General features: G+C 46.4%; 1 protein-coding gene across 2 annotated transcripts in view; it reads right to left on the bottom strand.

Annotated features, from left to right (window-relative positions):
- Window positions 1–11896, bottom strand: part of lhfpl3 (LHFPL tetraspan subfamily member 3) — a 467937-nt gene extending 456041 nt beyond the window's left edge. The window contains exon 1 of one of the 2 annotated variants that reach the window (XR_015081573.1): window positions 10975–11896. Coding sequence is in view for 1 of the 2 variants with exons in the window: in XM_086010456.1 (XP_085866582.1) it covers window positions 10975–11377 (403 nt within the window). In the remaining variant the exon portion in view is untranslated. The remainder of the gene's footprint in view (window positions 1–10974) is intronic. The other variant, XM_086010456.1, reaches the window with a different exon arrangement.
- Between the last annotated feature and the right edge of the window lie 7770 nt (window positions 11897–19666).

Below are 19666 nucleotides of genomic sequence, written 5' to 3'. Positions count from 1 at the left end.
TTAGGTAGGGGGAGAGTTACCTGGACACTTAGATCCAGGAGGCAGTCACACCCCTTAGGTCTGGTTAATGGTCAGGGACAGGAGGATGTGAGTGCGACTTAGGCAGATAAGGGGACCCCAGGTGAAGTGCTGATGGAGCCTCGGCATTTGTCCTTATCCAACAGGGAACTGTAGCATAGTGGTTATGTCACTGGGCTAGTAATCCAGAGGCCTGGACTAATGATCCAGAGACGTGAATTTAAATCCCACCACGGCAGCTGTGGAATTTAAATTCAGTTAATTAAATAAATCTGGGATAAAAAGCTAGTACAGGTAGACTATCCTTTATCCGAAAACCTCGGGACCAGCCATGTTTCGGTTTTTGAAAAATTTCGGATTTCGGAAGGTATTTTATAAGACTGGGAAATTTGTCGGGGGTGGGTCGGCGGGGGAGGGTCGGCGGGGGGGTCGGCGGGAGTCGGGGTCGGCGGGGGTCCGCGGGGGGGTCGGCCAGGGTCGGGGTCGGCGGGGGTCCGCGGGGGGTCGTCGGCGGGGGTCGGGGTCGTGCGCACGACTTACGCTGACCCTCTGCTCAGCGTAAGTCATGCGCCACTCTGGTCATGTCGTGCGCACGACTTACGCTGAACGAAAAAACCTTCGGTTTTTAGAGGGTTTCGGTTTTCGGAAGTTCGGATAAAAGGTAGTCTACCTGTATCAGTAATGGTGACCATGAAACTATCGGATTGTTGTAAAAACCCATCTGGTTCACTAATGTCCTTTAGGGAAGGAAATCTGCCGTCATTACCTGGTGGGAGTTTGTGGAGAGCATTGTGATCCCGGACAACCACGTTTGCAGTAAGTGCATGCATCTATATGTGACTCCAGACCCACAGCAAAGGTAATAGGGCATCAGTGACTAAGGTGACATCAGGGAATAATAGAAATAAGTCAAAGCTAAAGGCATTGTATCTGAATGCGTGAAGCATTTGCAGCAAAATAGATGAATTAATAGCGCAGATAGAAATGAATAGGTTTGATCTAATAGCCATTACGGAGATGTGATTGCAAAGTGATGAAGGTTGGGAACTAAATATTCCAGGATACTTAACTTTTAGAAGAGAGAGGCAAAATGGAAAAGGAATAGGGGTAGCCCTGATATTAAAGAATGAGATAAAGACAGTAGAGAGAAAGGATCTTAGCTCCGAAACTCAAGAAGTAGAATCAGTTTGGGTGGAGCTAAGAAACAGCAAGGGCCAGAAAACATTGGTGGAAGTTGTTTATATAGACCCCCAAAGAGTAGTTGTAATGTAGGGCAGAGTATAAATCAGGAAATTAGAGGCACATGTAACAAGGGTAATACAGTGATCATGGGGGACTTTAATCTACATATAGACTGGGCAAACCAAATTTGCAGTAATAGTGTGGAGGACGAATTCATGGAATGTATACAAGCTAGTTTTCTAGATCAGCATGTTGAGGAACCAACTAGGGAACAGGCTATTTTAGATCTAGTGTTGTGCAATGAGAAAGGTTTAATTAATAACCTTGTAGTAGGGAAGAGTGATCATAATATGATAGAATTTTATATTAAATTTGAAAGTGATTTAGCTAAATCTGAAACTAGGGTCTTAAATCTAAAAAAAAAGCAAACTACGTAGGTATGAGGGGTGAGTTGGCTAAGGGAGATTGGGAAACTACATTAAAAAATTAATACATAATTTACAACAAATATACATTCCTTTAAGGCACAAAACTCCCACAGGAAAAGTGGTCCATCCGTGGCTAACAAGAGAAGTTAAAGATAGTATTAGATCAAAGGAAGAGGCTTATAATGTTGCCAAAAAGAGCAGTAAGCCTGAGGATTGGAAGGATTTTAGAATTCAGCAAAAGAGGACCAAGAAATTGATAAAGAAAGGGAAAATAGAATATGTGAGTAAACTAGCGAGAGACATAAAAACAGACTGTAAACACTTCTATAGGTATGTAAAAAGGAAAAGATTAGTGAAAGTAAATGTGGGTCCCTTACAGGCTGAGACAGGAGAAATTATAATGGGGAATAAGATAATGGCAGAGAAATTAAACAAATGCTTTGGCCGCGATTTTGCCGGCACTCAGAGTGCGGGTTTGAAGGTGGGTCAGGAGTTAAAATCAAAATGATTGACAGCGGGATGCTAACCCGCCGCCATCCCACCTCCATGCACCTTTACAAAGTGTCAGGTCTGCGAGTCCCGATCAACTAGCTAAACACTTGACAGCTGCACCTGCAGCATAAAAGCTGACCTGTAACATGGCTCACTTTCAGATGGCAGAACTTTGTGTTTTGAGGTTTTGGAACACATTTTGCAGGTCCATTGAGCTTGTGTTTAAGCTGAGATCCATATGCACTGTGACCTCCTTGGAAAACCCTCTCCCCACATTGAATGAGCGCTATAACATCTATTCCTCAACTGAGATATATACCAGTGGAATGGGAACCACTGATACCCTCTCATCCTGGTCCTCAGAACTGGTGGAAGAGCAGCTGCAGCAGCAGCAGAACCAAGCACAACAGCAGCACCAACAACAGGAGCGGCAACCTTCTCCTCAGCCCCCTTATGCTGCACAGGGCAGAGGGCATCAGCGCAGGGTTGCACCGCGCCGCAGGAGATACCCCCAACACAGGGTTTACAGGCCGAGGATGAGCTTCCTCAACATGAGTGAGCAACAGTGCCAAAGGAGGCTGAGACTTCCGCGAGATGTAGTCGCTGACATCTGCAAAATGCTGCAGGTGCACCAACACCTGGAGCCCTTACCAGTGGCTGTCAAAGTCACCACTGCCCTCAACTTCTTTGCTTCAGGGTCCTTCCAGGGATCAGCAGCAGACATCAGCAGGCATCTCCCAGTCGGTCGCACACACTTGCATTACACAGGTTACCAATGCCCTCCTTGCAAAGTCGCACAATTACATCCACTTCTCCACGGATGAAGCAAGTGTAACCGCATGTGAGGTTGGCTTTGCAAATATGGCAGGCTTCCCAAGGGTGCAGGGTGTCGTAGACTGCACACATGTGGCCATTAGGGCACCCCATCACAACCCAGCTGCATTTGTGAACCGCAAGGGCTTCCACTCCCTTAACGTCCAGCTGGTGTGTAACCACAGGAAGAACATTATGCATGTTAGCGCCAAATTCCCTGGCAGTTGCCATGACTCGTACATCCTGCGGCAGTCTACTGTGCTCAGCTCTTCAATCCGCCAACCCAACTTTCCAGATGGCTACTTGGAGAAAAGGGCTATCCCCTGAAGACGTGACTAATGACACCGATGAGGAGGCCATCAAATGAAGCTGAGGAGCGTTACAATGTGAGCCACATTTCCACCAGAAGTATCAGAGAGCAAACCATTGGCTTGCTCAAAATGCGATTCAGATGGCTCGACAGATCTGGTGGAGCCCTACAGTACTCACCAGCCAGGGTCGCCAGAATCATCGTGGTCTGCTGTGCCCTGCACAAAATCACACAGCAGCATGACTTACCGCTGCCTGAGGAACAAGTGGCTCAGCGCACAGCCTCCTCCTCCTCCTCAGAGGCAGCAGATGAGGAAGACCTTGCGGAGGCGAATGTGCCAGTTCCACCAGCATGCGAGCACATTGCTGGCCGTGAGGCAAGAGATGCACTAATCCGTGCCAGATTCGCTTAAGTTTACGCAGCAAACACACGTGGCTGGCACATGGAAATGAGTGTCTGGCTGACCTTCTTAACACACCATACAGCATCTGTACAATAAACTGTGGTTTCCTATCACTCTCACCACCATCATTACAGATGAAAGGCACCCTGGCCCCTCACTGTGGAACTTCCATTTCTGAGCACACATAGGCCAACTATTTGAATATTTGCCATTGCATTTCTTTAATACAATTGAAATAACAATGAGAAACGTAATTTTGTATTAGATCAAAACACCCAAGTGACTACCCTTGTGACTATTTGTGTGTTAACTTTCTCTTACGCGTGCTTCTACGTGGTGCTTCCCCTGTGGCTTCAGCAGATGTAGAGACACCTTGCTCACTTCCATGCTGTGCCTGCTTCAACGCTTTTGGCGGGTGTCATCTGGGTTTGGGAGCCTGGGAGGGCTCAGCAACAGTCTGCTCCTCCTGCGGCTGTGCAGGGGTTGAGATGGCCAGTCTGGGGCTCTGACCGAGGGCTCCGCAGTGGCATGGGAGTGTGAGCGCTTGGAAAGGAGCCCACATTTCCTTGTTGTCGACCACCAACAACCCTCTCATGGGTCACCCGCGCGTGGCGCTGCTGTACGTAGCGCCACAAAATTCAGTAGTAGCGCCCCACCTCCTGCTTGGGACGCTACTACTGAATTTACGGCGGAGGGGCGCTAACTTCTTCGGGGTGTTAAAATTAGTGCCACAGTGATGTGAGCGCCCCTAAACGGGCATCACCCAACTTTTCCCCCTTAATATTTTTAAATTTAGCTCCCTCTTGGCACTGGGCCCACTTACACTGTGACAAGTTGCCGTTGTGAATTTCCACGCCCCACCTAAGGCAGGTGCTCCATTGGTTCTTTGAATGGCACAGATGCCTGCCAGGAAAATGCAAACGCCCTTACCGAGTAGACATGCATCCATGCAATCCTTTGGGACTCTGACCATTTTTCTCACTACCTATTACCAATGAAAATATATTTCAAAAATTCTTCACACTTAAAAGTATGCTTTATATTTCCCACAATCTCAGTATTGTTTTCTATTTTGTCACTTCTGACCAGTTTATTAATTCCTTCACTTTATCAATATATTCATCTTTGTCCTGTGATCTACCTGTAGATTTACATTTGAAGAAAGTCACTTTTTAACCCCTTATCTGCCACATTACTTCATTTGTTGCTCGAGTCAGTTTCCTTCTTCCTCTGCTATATTTCTTTCCCAGTGGAATATGGTTACTCTGTAATCTCAGTAAAATATCCATGAAAACATTCTTTTAACACTGCAATACAGTCTGGCTCTCTTAGTTTTCTCCTCATCCCCTCAAAATGCAACCTCCTTAAGCTGATAGTCTTTGTTGCCCTCACCCCTTTCTTCATCGTAAGCCAACACGTAAGCTCAATCATGTTGTGATTGCCGTAGACTTCAATCTCCTCTTTCTCCAGAAACATATATTGTTATCCCTTAAATCTATTTATATTATTTGCCTCACATGCACTTATTTCATATATCTGTTGTCTTTTGAGATGTATATCTGCTAACTGGTTATTGGTGTGCTATTGGGCCTGCCTTCAGACAAGAGTTAATGCAGGAGCAGAAGGCCTTTGCAGATCAAATGCAGAGCACCATGGAAGAAATGGTATCTTCAGGGTCCTCTGCATGGGGAGTTCAAGGAACAGAGGGAACAAGCACAGACCAACTTACTCTCAGAAATTATGTGACTGGTATTTTTGAGACCTTGCGCATCCACGAACATTGAGTCTATTGCTGCTGGATTTGACAGGCTGGGTTGGAAATAGCAGTGATGACAGTCTTCAGCCACATGGCAGGCACCATATAGACTGTTCTCGTACAGATCACTAGTCATCCAACTGGGATTCCCAGCACCTATGCCATGGCAGGAAAAGGGGCAGCTGAGGCGGTTTCCGCTGTCTGCTGTCATATCCACCCAATCCACCAAGACTTTTTAACAAATTCGTGGCGTGACAGACAATGGCAACCATTGTGCTATTGGAAGTGAATCCAGCTGTTGCAGGGTGATCTTGTGACTCTGCACCCAGAGGTTCAAGGCCACCACCATCCATCCAGAGCAGCAATACCAAACAGCAGCTTACCACCATAGTTGCTCCTCCCAGTTATACATAGCTTCAGATTACATAGTAGGAGAAGTGCAAGTTATAGAACGACAATGGAGAAGCATATTGATATGATTTATCACATGGAATTGAATTTTCACACCTTTTTATTCCTCCTCAGTGCAGACAGTATTTATTACAAAAGGTAATGTGCTGGAAGGGGGCCGAAAGATAGTGGTCAGCTTCAGTAATGTGTGGTTTGTTCTTGGAGGGGATCAATGTGTGTGTTTTTATAGAAATAATATATTTGTTCAGTGGCAGATGTCACTTATTGGAAGTAGTTCTTGATCGCAGATTTCGGCATCCATCCCCCTCCCTGTACATCAGCTCCTACCATGTTCACATCCTCTTCTTCCTCATTCTCTTACTGTAGGCCGTCAGCCCCATGGGCCTCCTCCTCATCGTACTTCAAACTCACTTTTCACTGGATGGCAAAATAGTACAGCAGGTGCTGATGCTTTTGAAGATGTTGCCTGGAATATGGAGCAACACCCTGCCTGAACAGAATGAGATTTTTGCTTCAACATCCCAATAGTGTGGTCCCCAGTAATTAGGGTGGTGTATGCACCTCACTGTAGTTACACTCTGCTGCTGTGTGGGGGTTTCTAATTAGGAGGTTCAACCATGGATTCAAAAAGTAGACCTAGTGTCCCAACAGCCATCTGCTCATTCTTTCAGGACCCTCCAATAATGCAGGCACTGTGATTTCCTGCAAAATAAAAGTAACATGAGTGCTCCCTAGAAAATGTTCATTAATGTGCAGAGTCCAGTTTATGTATCAGAAACCACCTGCACATTTATGGAGTGATAGTAGCTTTTCCTATTCATGTATGCAACAGGTTGACATATGGAAACCTAATGGCCAAGTGGATTCCACCTATTATGCCCTGGGCTCTTGGGAAGCTTGTTGGCTGCAACAAGTTCTATAACCTCTACAGCTGGTGTTTCCTTTTCACTGAAAATCTTATAAAGATGTTTCCCCATGCAAATGAAGTGTTATTCACTTGCTTTATACAGGTATGAACTGCAAACTTATTTCTGGAAAGATCATGTAGCATAGAAGCTTAACTCAGTTGTGACTTTCACAGCCAGGAGAAGAAGCATCTCAATTTCTGAAACTGTCTATAACTCGGCCTGCAGCAGATGGCATAGCTCTGTCACTGCCTCATCTGGCCAAGCATTTCACCCTGGAGCCATATCAACTCCCCACCCAAAGAGAGTCCATGTATCTCCCACTCCAAGGAGGATGATCATTGGATAACTAACCAGCACAAGTTGACCCATAACAAGGTAGTTAGTACCAGGAACTCAACCGGAGTGATGTGGTGAGTATCATCACTCACCACCCTCCTAACCATATTTGGGCACACACCATATCCCAGCGATCAGTGATTCTACCAATTGGAGGTGTGAAGCTTCAGTAGCAACTGCTTGCCTCTCCGCAATCATATTAAGCTAGGTACCAAATCCTGGATATTTGCAGGTTGGTCATGGAAGATTAGAACTCACTCAATTTTCTGTGACAGAATTAGTAATCTGGTGTCAGAGTCAGGCAGGTTCCCAATACTCCAGGGCATTACTGCTGATTGACTAGCCAGCCTGGCTCTTGATGAGACCTGAAGGGGTAAACCTGTCCCTTAACTCCCGATAACCCTGGACATATGGGTGTGCATTCACATACCCTTCCAGCAGCTGTTATCCCATCCTCAGTTTATATATAAGCTATATGAAGGACATCATAAGATTGTGAAGGGGTTGGATCGGGTGGATGCGGGGAAGATGTTCCCGGTGATGGGTGAAACTAGAACTAGGGGGCATAGTCTTAGAATAAGGGGCTGCTCTTTCAAAACTGAGATGAGGAGGAACTACTTCACTCAGAGGGGGTAGGTCCATGGAATATGCTGCCCCAAAAAGCTGTAGAAGCTACATCATTACATAAATTTAAAACAGAAATAGACAGTTTCCTAGAAGTAAAGGGAATTAAGGGTTACGGGGAGCGGGCAGGAATTCGGACATGAGTCTAGGTTCGGATCGGTCATGGCCCTGTGGGTAGTGGAGCGGGCCCAGGGGCCGTGTAGCCTGATCCTGCTCCTATTTCGTGTGTCTAATTCTGTTAGATTCAGGAGATGGTTCTGTGATAGTGGATTGGCGGTTAGGATCAGATCAGCCATGATCTTATTGAATGGCGGAGCAGGCTCGAGGGGCCGATTGGCCTACTCCTGCTCCTATTTCTTATGTTCTTATCTGCCTTCAGTATGATGGAAGGACCTATACAAGGTAGCTTGCAAGATGCCAGCCACTTGGATGTTCTAAAAATCCTAGACATCCAAGCTCAATGCTTTGTATTTTACCTTAATGGGCAATTTGTCTAAATATTTGTGCCCCAAAAGAGTTTAAGGTTTATATTAATAAAGAAAATTATATGTCATTGCCAAATTGCAAATTGAAAATATTAAAAGGGGTTGTAGTACCTTGCACTACCCTGCTCTAAATTCCAAACAGTAACTTAGCTTTAATTTTCAGCACGTTGTTGGTTTGAAAGACTTTCCTTTTAGTTATTGAATGCTTCTAAAGTGATCTCATCCTCTTTGATAATAACCTGACCCAGCTGCCATCTTCAATCTCTTTAGCTATTCAGCATAATCGTCTACAGCCTGTAAGGAAAATCAATCAAAGCAGATAGCATAACTGAAATAGTGGGAATCAGCTAAGCTTTAGTCCCATTCATACCATGCCTCCTATACACAAGCTGATACAGCATGGTGTATGATATGAAGATGAAGCAAACTGATTATATTACTCCACATTATTCCAAAGAGACATGTATTGTTGCACTTCCAGTATGTATCTACAAAACAATGCTCTTTCAAGTCAACAGTGCCACAGAAACTATGGGAATTGATCCTTACATCAACTCAAATTTCTCTCCACGGATGTTGCCTGACCTGCTGAGTTTTTCCAGCATTCTCTGTTGTTATTTTCTTACTTTTCATTTGTTATGCAATGTAATCTTTTTATAATCCTTATAGGGTACATTTTTCCTGAATGTAACTATTTCATGTAGGTTAAATTAGCCACAATAAAATTAGAATGAGACAGAAGTACTGTATGAAGATTAAGTTACGTTAAAAACCATCTTCCTTAAACGCAACAAAAACAGAAATAGTCTACAATAGCATGCATATTGTACTTTTATTTTAGTCCATATGACAAGGATTATAATTTCATTTGTCACAAGAATGCTAATGATCTTACATAAGATAGCTAGATCGAGTATTCATTAAATATGCTGGGATAGTAAAGAATAAAGTATTGAACAAAGTAAAGCCACTCATACTGAATAACAAAATCTGTTACATTAATAAATATACCAATAATCTACATATAAATTTGTGATTATATCAGTACTCTACCCCTGGATTTTAGTAACTTCTTACTAAATTATTTGCAATACACACATTCTCTGCAATAGTTTAATCTTCACTGTTTTAACTTTTAAACACTAGTACACAGACACCACCATGGACCAGCCACAATTCCAGAATGGAGAATTCATAACAAAGTAATTGTTAACATCTCTGAATCTTTACTTACTTTTCCTCACAGGAACATGAGATGAACCTCTGTATTCTCCAGCATGTTAAATGAGACACTTTTCATAAGTGTTTGTGTGGATTCCAGACTACAGCATCCCATTGTGCACACATATAATTCCTGGACTAAATGCAAACTCCTTATCATCCAGTAATCAATACACAAGGGTCACCACTTCAGATAGCGCTAGTACAGCATCAGCTCACCTCTTTTCATCTGCTAGACTGCACTTCCATTAGAGAAAAAACTGTGAATTAAATGAAGTCTAAAAGTGGATTATTTATTTTCAATACCTGACACAAAAAACAAATTGGTTTGAAATATATGGTAGTAAATTAGGACACAACCAAGTTTAAATTAAAATACCAATTGTTCCATTGAAGGTAACAGTAACAAATAAATGCTATGTAACATTTATCAAACATTTTAGCTTTCCATTAGGATTATATTATTTTCTAGATGGTCATATTTATGTAGTAGTATGAACACATTTTTTAAAGCTGGGCCAAAGGTGAAGTGGTTGAAAACTGTGGTTTGAGTTCGAACCAATTCACGCTCGAACACATTAAACTAGTTGGGAAGCCTGCTCCTGGAGTGGCTTGACCTGTAACAGAGTCAGAATCAACTCCGCTGCTAAAGCTTCCACACATCAGCACACTGGACACCGGTTTGTAAAGCTGCCGGAACTTCAGATGTCTAAAAATAAGCTCGCATCCAAAGTATATCATCCGTGGCCTTCCCACTATACAAGTGTCACATAGAGTCGTCCGAATTTTATCCTGAAAATTATAAATACGCAGTGACTCAATCGATCAGAAATGTACATTATAACCGGTACATTATCACAAAAAGGAGTTCCATTATTTCTGCGGCAAATGTATAGTAACCCAAAATGAATAATGCGAAAAAAAACATTTGACAATCGCTAACTGGTTGCTTCAGAGACGCATGATGGATGGTTAAGTAGGCGACGGAGACCCAGAACCGCAACTGACGAGGAAATATACATTAGCCGTATAAAATGCATCGTTACTTCAGAATAACCCAAATAAATTCGTTGGCAACTATTATAAAATCGGATGTATTATTGTGATCCCCTGAGATGACACCCTTGCCTATTAACAGCAATGTGGTCTTCTGTTTAAGAGGCACAGCCTGATATAAGATGACTTTCCTCTCTCTCCCCACCTACCTTGCCTTATTTAAGAGGCACAGCCTGATATAAGATGACTTTCCTCTCTCTCCCCACCTACCTTGCCTTATTTAAGAGGCACAGCCTGATATAAGATGACTTTCCTCTCTCTCCCCACCTACCTTGCCTTGCACCAGATAGCGCCGATGTATTAAAGTTTGACCACACAGTCAAAAGACCTGCTGAGATCAACTCGGTCCGATCAAAAAACAAATTCCCTTCCAGAGGAACGTTCTCTGATCTCGGCAGAGACTTGACAATTCCCCAGTTCCTGGGAAAAAGTTGATCTTTTTAAAATAAATTTTAAAAATGGCCTTTGCATTGTTTTTAAGGAGTGGGGGGGTGGGGAAACAAGTGCTGATTCCCCTCCCTGTTGACTCACCAGATGTAAGTTGCACCCAGCCGCAGATTTTGTAGACGGTGGCGGTGTTACAGAAGAAGAAGAACACGAAGCAGGCGATGCAGCCCATGATGAGCGCCAGGGACATCGCGATGAAGAAAGAGGCGGCTTTGAAGGCGCCGGACGCGATGGTGGAGAAGTCGGTGAAGCTGCCGCGACAGGTCAGCTCCCGGGAGAGCCCGTTCCCGATGCAGTAATGGAAGAGCCCGAAGTAACCGGCTTGGGGGGTGTCCACCCCATCGCCGATCCAGTAAGGCTGGATGAAGCACACCACGTTCACGATGGCAAAACAAATGGTGAAAATAGCCCAGAGTACGCCGATCGCTCTTGAGTTCCTCACATAATTGGTGTGATAAATTTTAGCTACCTCCTGAGCTGGCAACATTGCCGGTGTTGCAAACCTCACCCGGGCGGCGGGAAAATAGTTTCTGGAGCCAGAATATGTTGGATTTTCTGGGTCACACTGGACCTGCCGATAAACAGTCACCCAATTCGGCAGAGACGATCTTAAGTCTTCCCTCCCAAAAAAAAGATTACCTTCTGATGCCAAAAACAATCGCTTGGTCTGGTTCCCAATCTGACATTATTCCTTTATTTTTTTTTTGTGTGTGTGGAGTTTCCGAGCTGTGATTCTTACCTCTTGGTCCGATTTCCTTTTTAATCAGACAGATTGTCTTCCCCTCCCACAAGGTGCAGTGTCTGTGCAAAGTGCGTTGATCAGCGACGCATAGCTCACGCTGGAAGCTCCTCAGTCCATGCTCCGGGGCTGGCGAATTATTGGAGGATGGCAGAGCCGAGCCTGGTCTGCGAGCTGCAAAGCCCCTGACACCAAGGACGCTCTGAAACGGTACCCCGAACACACCACAGCCCGCAAGCACCAATTGGCAAGCGCGCTGTATGTTGGGACATGTAGTCCTTGCAAAACTAAAATAGTCCCTGCAAATGAACATTTACAAATAATGCTGGAAAAAATGGCCAATGCAGCCTCTTCCATCACGTTTCTCACATCCAGTCCCGCCCTACATGTTAATGTATTTATTAACAGTTTTCTGAATATGCATCTATATATATTAGCCACATCCATTCAGCTACTCTATAGATGCATGGCTCTTTGCCATGTCTATTGGCAGTTATAGGTGTCTTAGCATCTGCAAAACATAGGCAAGCATACCCTTAATCAGCTGATTCAACAGACCACACCACTGCATTTTACTGGAAGATAACAACAACAACTTGCATTTATATAGTGCCTTTAACGGAGTAAAAACGTCCCAAGGCGCTTCACAGGGATGTTGTCTGGTAACGCTCCTGTCAAAGCAACGTTTTACTACGTTAAAGGCGTTATATCAATGCAAGTTGTTGCATCACACAAAATTTGGCACCAAGTCACATAAAGAGATATTAGGACAGGTGACCAAAAGCTTGGTCAAAGAGGTAAGTTTTAAGGAGTGACTTAAAGGAAGTGAGAGAGGTAGAGAGACAGAGAGATTTAGGGAGGATATTCCAGGGCTTAGGCAGCTGAAGGCACGGCCTCCAATGGGGGAGTGAAGAGAATCGGGGGTACGCAAGAGGCCAGAATTGGAGGAACGTCAAGATCTCAGGCAGTTGTCGGGCTGGAAGAGGTTACAGAGATAATGAGCAGAAGGTGATGGGTGAACGGGACTTGGTGCGAGTTAGGATACGGGCAGCGAGCACAGGGGGGATGGGTGAACGGGACTCGGTGCGAGTTAGGACACGGGCAGCGAGCACAGGGGGGATGGGTGAACGGGACTCGGTGCGAGTTAGGACACGGGCAGTGAGCACAGGGGGGATGGGTGAACGGGACTCGGTGCGAGTTAGGACACGGGCAGCGAGCACAGGGGGGATGGGTGAACGGGACTCGGTGCGAATTAGGATACAGGCAGCGAGCACAGGGGGGATGGGTGAACGGGACTTGGTGCGAGTTAGGATACAGGCAGCGAGCACAGGGGGGATGGGTGAATGGGACTCGGTGCGAGTTAGGACACGGGCAGCCAGCACAGGGGGGATGGGTGAACGGGATTTGGTGCGAGTTAGGACACGGGCAGCGAGCACAAGGGGGATGGGTGAACGGGACTCGGTGCGAGTTAGGACACGGGCAGCGAGCACAGGGGGGATGGGTGAACGGGACTCGGTGCGAGTTAGGACACGGGCAGTGAGCACAGGGGGGATGGGTGAACGGGACTCGGTGCGAGTTAGGACACGGGCAGCGAGCACAGGGGGGATGGGTGAACGGGACTCGGTGCGAATTAGGATACAGGCAGCGAGCACAGGGGGGATGGGTGAACGGGACTTGGTGCGAGTTAGGATACAGGCAGCGAGCACAGGGGGGATGGGTGAATGGGACTCGGTGCGAGTTAGGACACGGGCAGCGAGCACAGGGGGGATGGGTGAACAGGACTTGGTGCGAGTTAGGACACGGGCAGCAAGCACAGGGGGGATGGGTGAACGGGACTCGGTGCGAGTTAGGACACGGGCAGCGAGCACAGGGGGGATGGGTGAACAGGACTCGGTGCGAGTTAGGACACGGGCAGTGAGCACAGGGGGGATGGGTGAACGGGACTTGGCGCGAGTTAGGACACGGGCAGCGAGCACAGGGGGGATGGATGAACGGGACTTGGTGCGAGTTAGGATACAGGCAGTGAGCACAGGGGGGATGGGTGAACGGGACTCGGTGCGAGTTAGGACACGGGCAGCGAGCACTGGGGGGATGGGTGAACGGGACTCGGTGTGAGTTAGGACACGGGCAGCGAGCACAGGGGGGATGGGTGAACGGGACTTGGTGCGAGTTAGGATACAGGCAGGAGGGTTTTTGATGAGCTCAAGTTTATGGAGAATGGAAGGTGTGAGGCCGACCAGGAGAGCATTGAAATAGTTGCATCTGGAGGTAATTGTTGGATCCGTGATTCTGAGGGTATGCTGTTTTTCAATAACCACACGGATGCTGTAACTTAACAATTAAACAGGTCTTTACTGGAGGAGGGTAGTCTCAAGACTGGGGGTACAGAGGCATGCGCAAAGCTTATATACAGGTGTGGTCACTGCCGGTACTACAGTATACAGGAGCTGTAAAAGTAGTTCTGTCTTAAAGGCACATACACTACAATTCCTCCCCTTTTAGATTAGTAGTACCCCTAATATTCAAATAAAAATTTACACTTTAACATGTACATTAAACAACAATAGTCCATTTATAGATTCAGTCTTTGGGGCAGCTTCCTGACCCTTTCGGGATAGCGCCTTTCCTGAGGTTCTTGTTCTTGGTGCAGAGGCGATTCTGACCCCTTTTCATCAGGTAGTTCATCGGGTTCCACTGCTACTGGTTCTGAGGTAGATGCTACCGGTATGTCGGGTTCATCCCCAGGTACTCGAGACATGGGGTTGACGCGTTCCTGTGACGCTAAGATCTGATCGACGTGGCGTCTCACAATGTTCTCCCCGACATCCACTGTGTACATTAATGGCCCCTGCCTTGTGCATATCATTCCGGGTTGCCATTTCTCTGTTCGATAGTCATGGGCCAAGACTGGTTGCCCGACATTGAAGCTCCTTGTCGGCTTCTCATTGATGTGCTGGAATTGTTTGTCCTCAACATTTCTTCGCACATTTGGTCTGAGCAAATCCAGACGAGATCTCAACCTTCGGTTAAAGAACATCATGGCCGGGGTCTGGTTGGTAACTGCATGTGTCGTGTTTCGGTAGGCTAATAAGAAATTGTCCATCTTATGCTGTAGTGGAATTTCATCGTCACACATGGCCTTTATTGCCTTCTTAAAGGTTTGTACGAACCTCTCAGCCAATCCATTTGTGGCTGGATGATACGGGGCGGATGTGTAATGCCTTACCCCATTCCTTCTCATAAATTTTTGAAACTCTTCGGACACAAACTGTGGTCCATTATCAGAGCAAATCTGCTCTGGCAACCCGTTTCTGGCAAATATGGTCCGTAGGACTGCAATCGTTTTCTCTGTCGTGGTTGAAGACATTTTTATCACCTCAGGCCACTTTGAATGAGCATCCACTGCTATTAAGAACATTGAGTCCATGAATGGACCAGCGAAATCAATATGCACCCATTGCCATGGAGAGGAGGGCCACTCCCATGGGTGTAGAGGGGCATGTGGTGGTGCATTTTGGACCTTCTGGCATCCTGAGCAGCTTTTAGTTAGGTCTTCAATTTGTTGATCGATTCCCGGCCACCACACATAAGCCCTAGCAAGGCTTTTCATTTTCACTCCCCCCAGATGACCTTCATGTAGCTCATTTAGCACTCTCTCCCTTAACTTGGGTGGAATCACCACTCTGGATCCACACATCACTGTCCCCTGGCATACTGACAGCTGTTCTCTTCTGGATGAGAATGCTGGCAACAGTGAGTCGCCATGTGTTGGCCAGCCCCTCACCGTCAAATCATATACCCGAGACAGCGTCGGATCATTGCGGGTCTCCTTCTCTATATCCGCGTTCGTTACTGGCAATCGTTCAATTATTGACGAATAAAATATCTCGATAGGGTCCACCGCTGGTGCTTCCTCCACAGTAGGCAGTGGCAGGCGCGATAGCCCATCAGCGTTCCCATGCTGTTTCGTGCCTTTATATTCTATTTCGTATTGATTCGTCCCTAGAAACAGGGACCATCTTTGTAACCATTGTGCAGTCATCATTGGAACGCCCTTCTTAGGATTAAAGATGGAGACAAGTGGTTGGTGGTCAGTCAGCAAGGTGAACTTCTGCCCATGCAGATAATGGTTGAATTTTTTTACTCCCCATACTAGGCTGAGGGCCTCCCTGTCAATCTGGGCGTAGTTGCGCTCGGCTGAAGTTAGTGACCGAGACGCAAAGGCTACTGGCCTCTCCAACCCGTCTGGGAATTTGTGCGACAGCACCGCTCTAATACCATAGGGTGATGCATCACATGCCAAACGAATTAGTAGTGCTGGGTTGAAATGGGCCAACACCTCTTTTGATGTGATCAATTCTTTACACTTCTGGAAAGCTCGTCTATGTTCGTCATCCCACTTCCATGGTACCCCTGTTTGCAGTAGGGTGTTCAGTGGGTGTAATACCGTGGACAAATTTGGTAAGAACTTGTGGTAGTAGTTTACCAGCCCGAGGAACGACCTCAGTTGTGACACATTTTCCGGTGCTGGAGCCTTGACTACTGCCTCAATCTTTTCAGGGGACTTATGTAACCCCTCTTCATCGATGCCGTGGCCAGAATACAAGATCTGTTTCTGGAAAAACTCACACTTGTGGCGATTAGCTCGTAGCCCATACTCCTTTAATCTGGTGAGCACCTTCTCCAAGTTGGCGAGGTGATCACTGTCATTTTCGCCCGTGACCAAGATGTCGTCCAAATAACACTGGGTCCCTGGAATCCCTTGCAGGACCTGATCCATTGCCCTTTGCCAGATAGCCGGAGCCGAGGCTACTCCGAACACCAGCCGGTTGTATTGATAGAGACCTTTATGAGTGTTAATCGTAAGGTATTGTTTCGAAGCTTCTTCTACCTCCATTTGCAAGTATGCCTGGGCTAGATCAATTTTGGTGAAGCGTTTACCTCCAGATAGCGAGGCGAAAATATCCTCAATTCGTGGAAGCGGATATTGTACCGTGTGAAGGACTGGGTTCACTGTCACCTTAAAATCCCCACAGATGCGGACCTTCTTTGGTTCCCCAGGCGTATTACTCAACGACCTCTTCATTACAGGAACGATGGGTGTAGCCCACTCGCTTCAGTCTACTTTGGACAGTACTCCTGAATGTTCCAACCCTTCCAGCTCTGCTTCAACAGCTGGTCTGATCGCATAAGGCACTGGTCTGGCCTTAAGAAACTTTGGGCTTGCATTTCCCTCTATTTTAATCATTGCTGTTATGCCTTTTAGTGTTCCTAGTCCCTCCTGGAACACTTCTTTTGCGTCAGTTAGCATTTTTGACAGTCGTCCAGGTGTGACGTCGTCATCCTTTTTGGCCTCAACCTTCAGTGCCTGTATGAAATGCCAATCTAATTGTATCTTCCGGATCCATTCACGTCCTAGCAGTGGTGGTCCTCCATCTGGCAATACTTATATATCCATTTTAGGTATTTCCTGGCCTTTACATATCACTTTCACCCTTATTTTTCCATTGGGGTAGACTTTTTGCCCCATATATGTCTTCAAGACAATCTCTGTAGCTTTCAAGGGTATATATGAAAATAGCCGCTTGTCGTCCCTTTGGTTTATGACTGTTAGGGCTGATCCTGTGTCCAATTCCATTTTCACTTGGACTCCATCTATCTTGAGTGTAACCCAGATAGTCTGGTGATCCTCCATTTCGGTTACCTTATGTAGTTTCAGACAACCCAGCTCCTTGCTTCCGAAGTCTGTGTCACTTTTCTGTTCATCTGAACCACTGTCCATCACCTGGTGTACCTTTTTGTACTTCTCCTGTGGAGATTTCTTACTGTTGGTTTTCTTCCCAGACCTGCAGACTCTTGCTATGTGTCCTGCTTTTCCACACTGTCTGCACACTTGGTCCTTGAACCAACAATCCTTCTGGTCATGTGTTGTTCTGCCGCAGCGATAGCACTTCCCTGTTCCATAGGACATTTCATTGGTGCCGTATTCTTGCGGTCTCTGTTGTATCTCTGCAGCGCCCCTTGCGGCTGCTTCGTGTGATACTGCCATACTGAAAGCCTTGTCCAGCGTAAGATCATTTTCTGACAGAAGCCGTTTCTGGGTTCCTTCACTTTGTAGCCCACACACAAACTTGTCCCTTAACGTATCTGCTAGTCCCGCTCCAAACTGGCAGTGCTTCGATAGCTTGCGCAGTTCCGTTAGGTACTCAGCATTGCTTTCGTCTTTGTGTTGGTTCCTTTTATGGAACTTAAATCGTTCTGCTATCAGCAGCGGCGTGGGGTTTAAGTGGTCCTGTAGGATTTCTACTATGCTTTCGAAATTCTTGTTCACCGGCTTCTCTGGGGTTATTAGATTTCGCAGTAACCCATAAGTTTTTGCACCCATGGAATTTAACAAAACCAGTGCTTTACTAGCATCTGGCACTTCATTCGCCCTGCAGTACACCTCAATACGTTCCACGCATGTCGCCCAATCTTCGACTTCATTGTCGAACGTAGAGATACTGCCACTCTTCGGCATCCCTGGGTGTGATTTAACTGTCAAAAATGGCATCTCCCGCGCTTCCCCTTCTTCTCCGCTGGCACAAAATGGCGTCTCCCGCGCTTTCCTTCCTTCCCGCGCTCGCCCTTCTTTTCCGCTGCGGCTTCTACAAATGGCGTCTCCCACGCTCTTCCTTCTTCTCCGCGGCTCAATGGCGTCTCCCGCGCTCTCCCTTCTTTTCCCCGCGGACACTGTTCAGCCCATGAGCCCTGGCTGTGCTCTGCGCGTTCTTCTTTTTATTTATTTTTATTTTTCTTGACGCCGCTCGGCCTTGAACCCGGCTGTTGCTTTACCCTCTCTCTCTCCGGTTTTTTTTTTTTTTTCGACGCCGCTCGGTTTTCAACCCCGGCTGCGCCCTGTGCGCTTCACCCTCTGTCTTACCCCGTCGACGCTGCTCGGCTTTCTCTCCGCCGTCGGTCGGCTCCAGCCGCCGCTGCCCGGGAAGGGTCTGCGCTGGACCTGTCGTCAGTCACTTGCTGATCGTCGTGGCTGGGGAACCAAGCCCGGATCTCCACAGCTTCCCCTGCGATGTTCACTCTCTGCCTGACGACTGGGCAGTTGCTCGTGGTCGACGCCTGTGTTCCTGGCCTCGACTTTTTTTTTTTTTTGAGTTGCAGGTAGATTCGAATCGACACTCGTCGCCACTGTTGGATCCATGATTCTGAGGGTATGCTGTTTTTCAATAACCACACAGATGCTGTAACTTAACAATTAAACAGGTCTTTACTGGAAGAGGGTAGTCTCAAGACTGGGGGTACAGAGGCATGCACAAAGCTTATATACAGGTCACTGCCGGTACTACAGTATACTGCCGGTACTACAGTATACAGGAGCTGTAAAAGTAGTTCTGTCTTAAAGGCACATACACTACAGTAATGCTATCAAATAGCAATGGGGATTGCAGTATAATGACGTGTACAGTAAAGAGAAATGCAATTGCCTCAACAACAACTTGTATTTATATAGCACCTTCAACATAGATCTTTACTACTCCAACCTTGTCACTGTGTGCATAGCCATTGGCTGCAGAACCCATGTTAACAGTTTCCCTTCTTTATGTGTTGGGATCTTGCTGGCACCAGGGAGGAGCAGGAAGTATCCCTATCACATGAGCACCCATCAGACTCATAGGTGAGTCATGGGTTCCCACTTAGGAGCAGCAGTCTAACACTAGCTTTTCCAGCTGAGGTGACACTTAGAAAAAGCAGAAGATTAGGAAGCAAACAGCATAGACTACACTTCCATCAAGAGAAGCCCCGAGGAAGCAAACATTGATGTAGGGACGCATATGTGGAGTGGAAATATTGATCGATTGTTCCTCCTTTCGAAAGTTTGCTGATGATTTGTTGGCCAGAGAAACACATGATGGTTAGTGCAGGGATGGTAGTGAATGCAGGATTTGACCCAGTATGTTGGTGCACAGCAAGTGCGGTACACAAAAGCTGTTAATGTTGGGCCTTCAGGGCTGCTTTTAACTAAAAGTCTGGTCTATTAGT

Source organism: Somniosus microcephalus, chromosome 17, assembly GCF_052327205.1.
Source record: "Somniosus microcephalus isolate GS21.2 chromosome 17, FLI_Smic_1.0, whole genome shotgun sequence".
Taxonomy (NCBI): domain Eukaryota; kingdom Metazoa; phylum Chordata; class Chondrichthyes; order Squaliformes; family Somniosidae; genus Somniosus; species Somniosus microcephalus.
The sequence above is the reverse complement of the archived record's forward strand: the minus strand, read 5'-3'. Positions and strand labels throughout refer to the sequence as shown.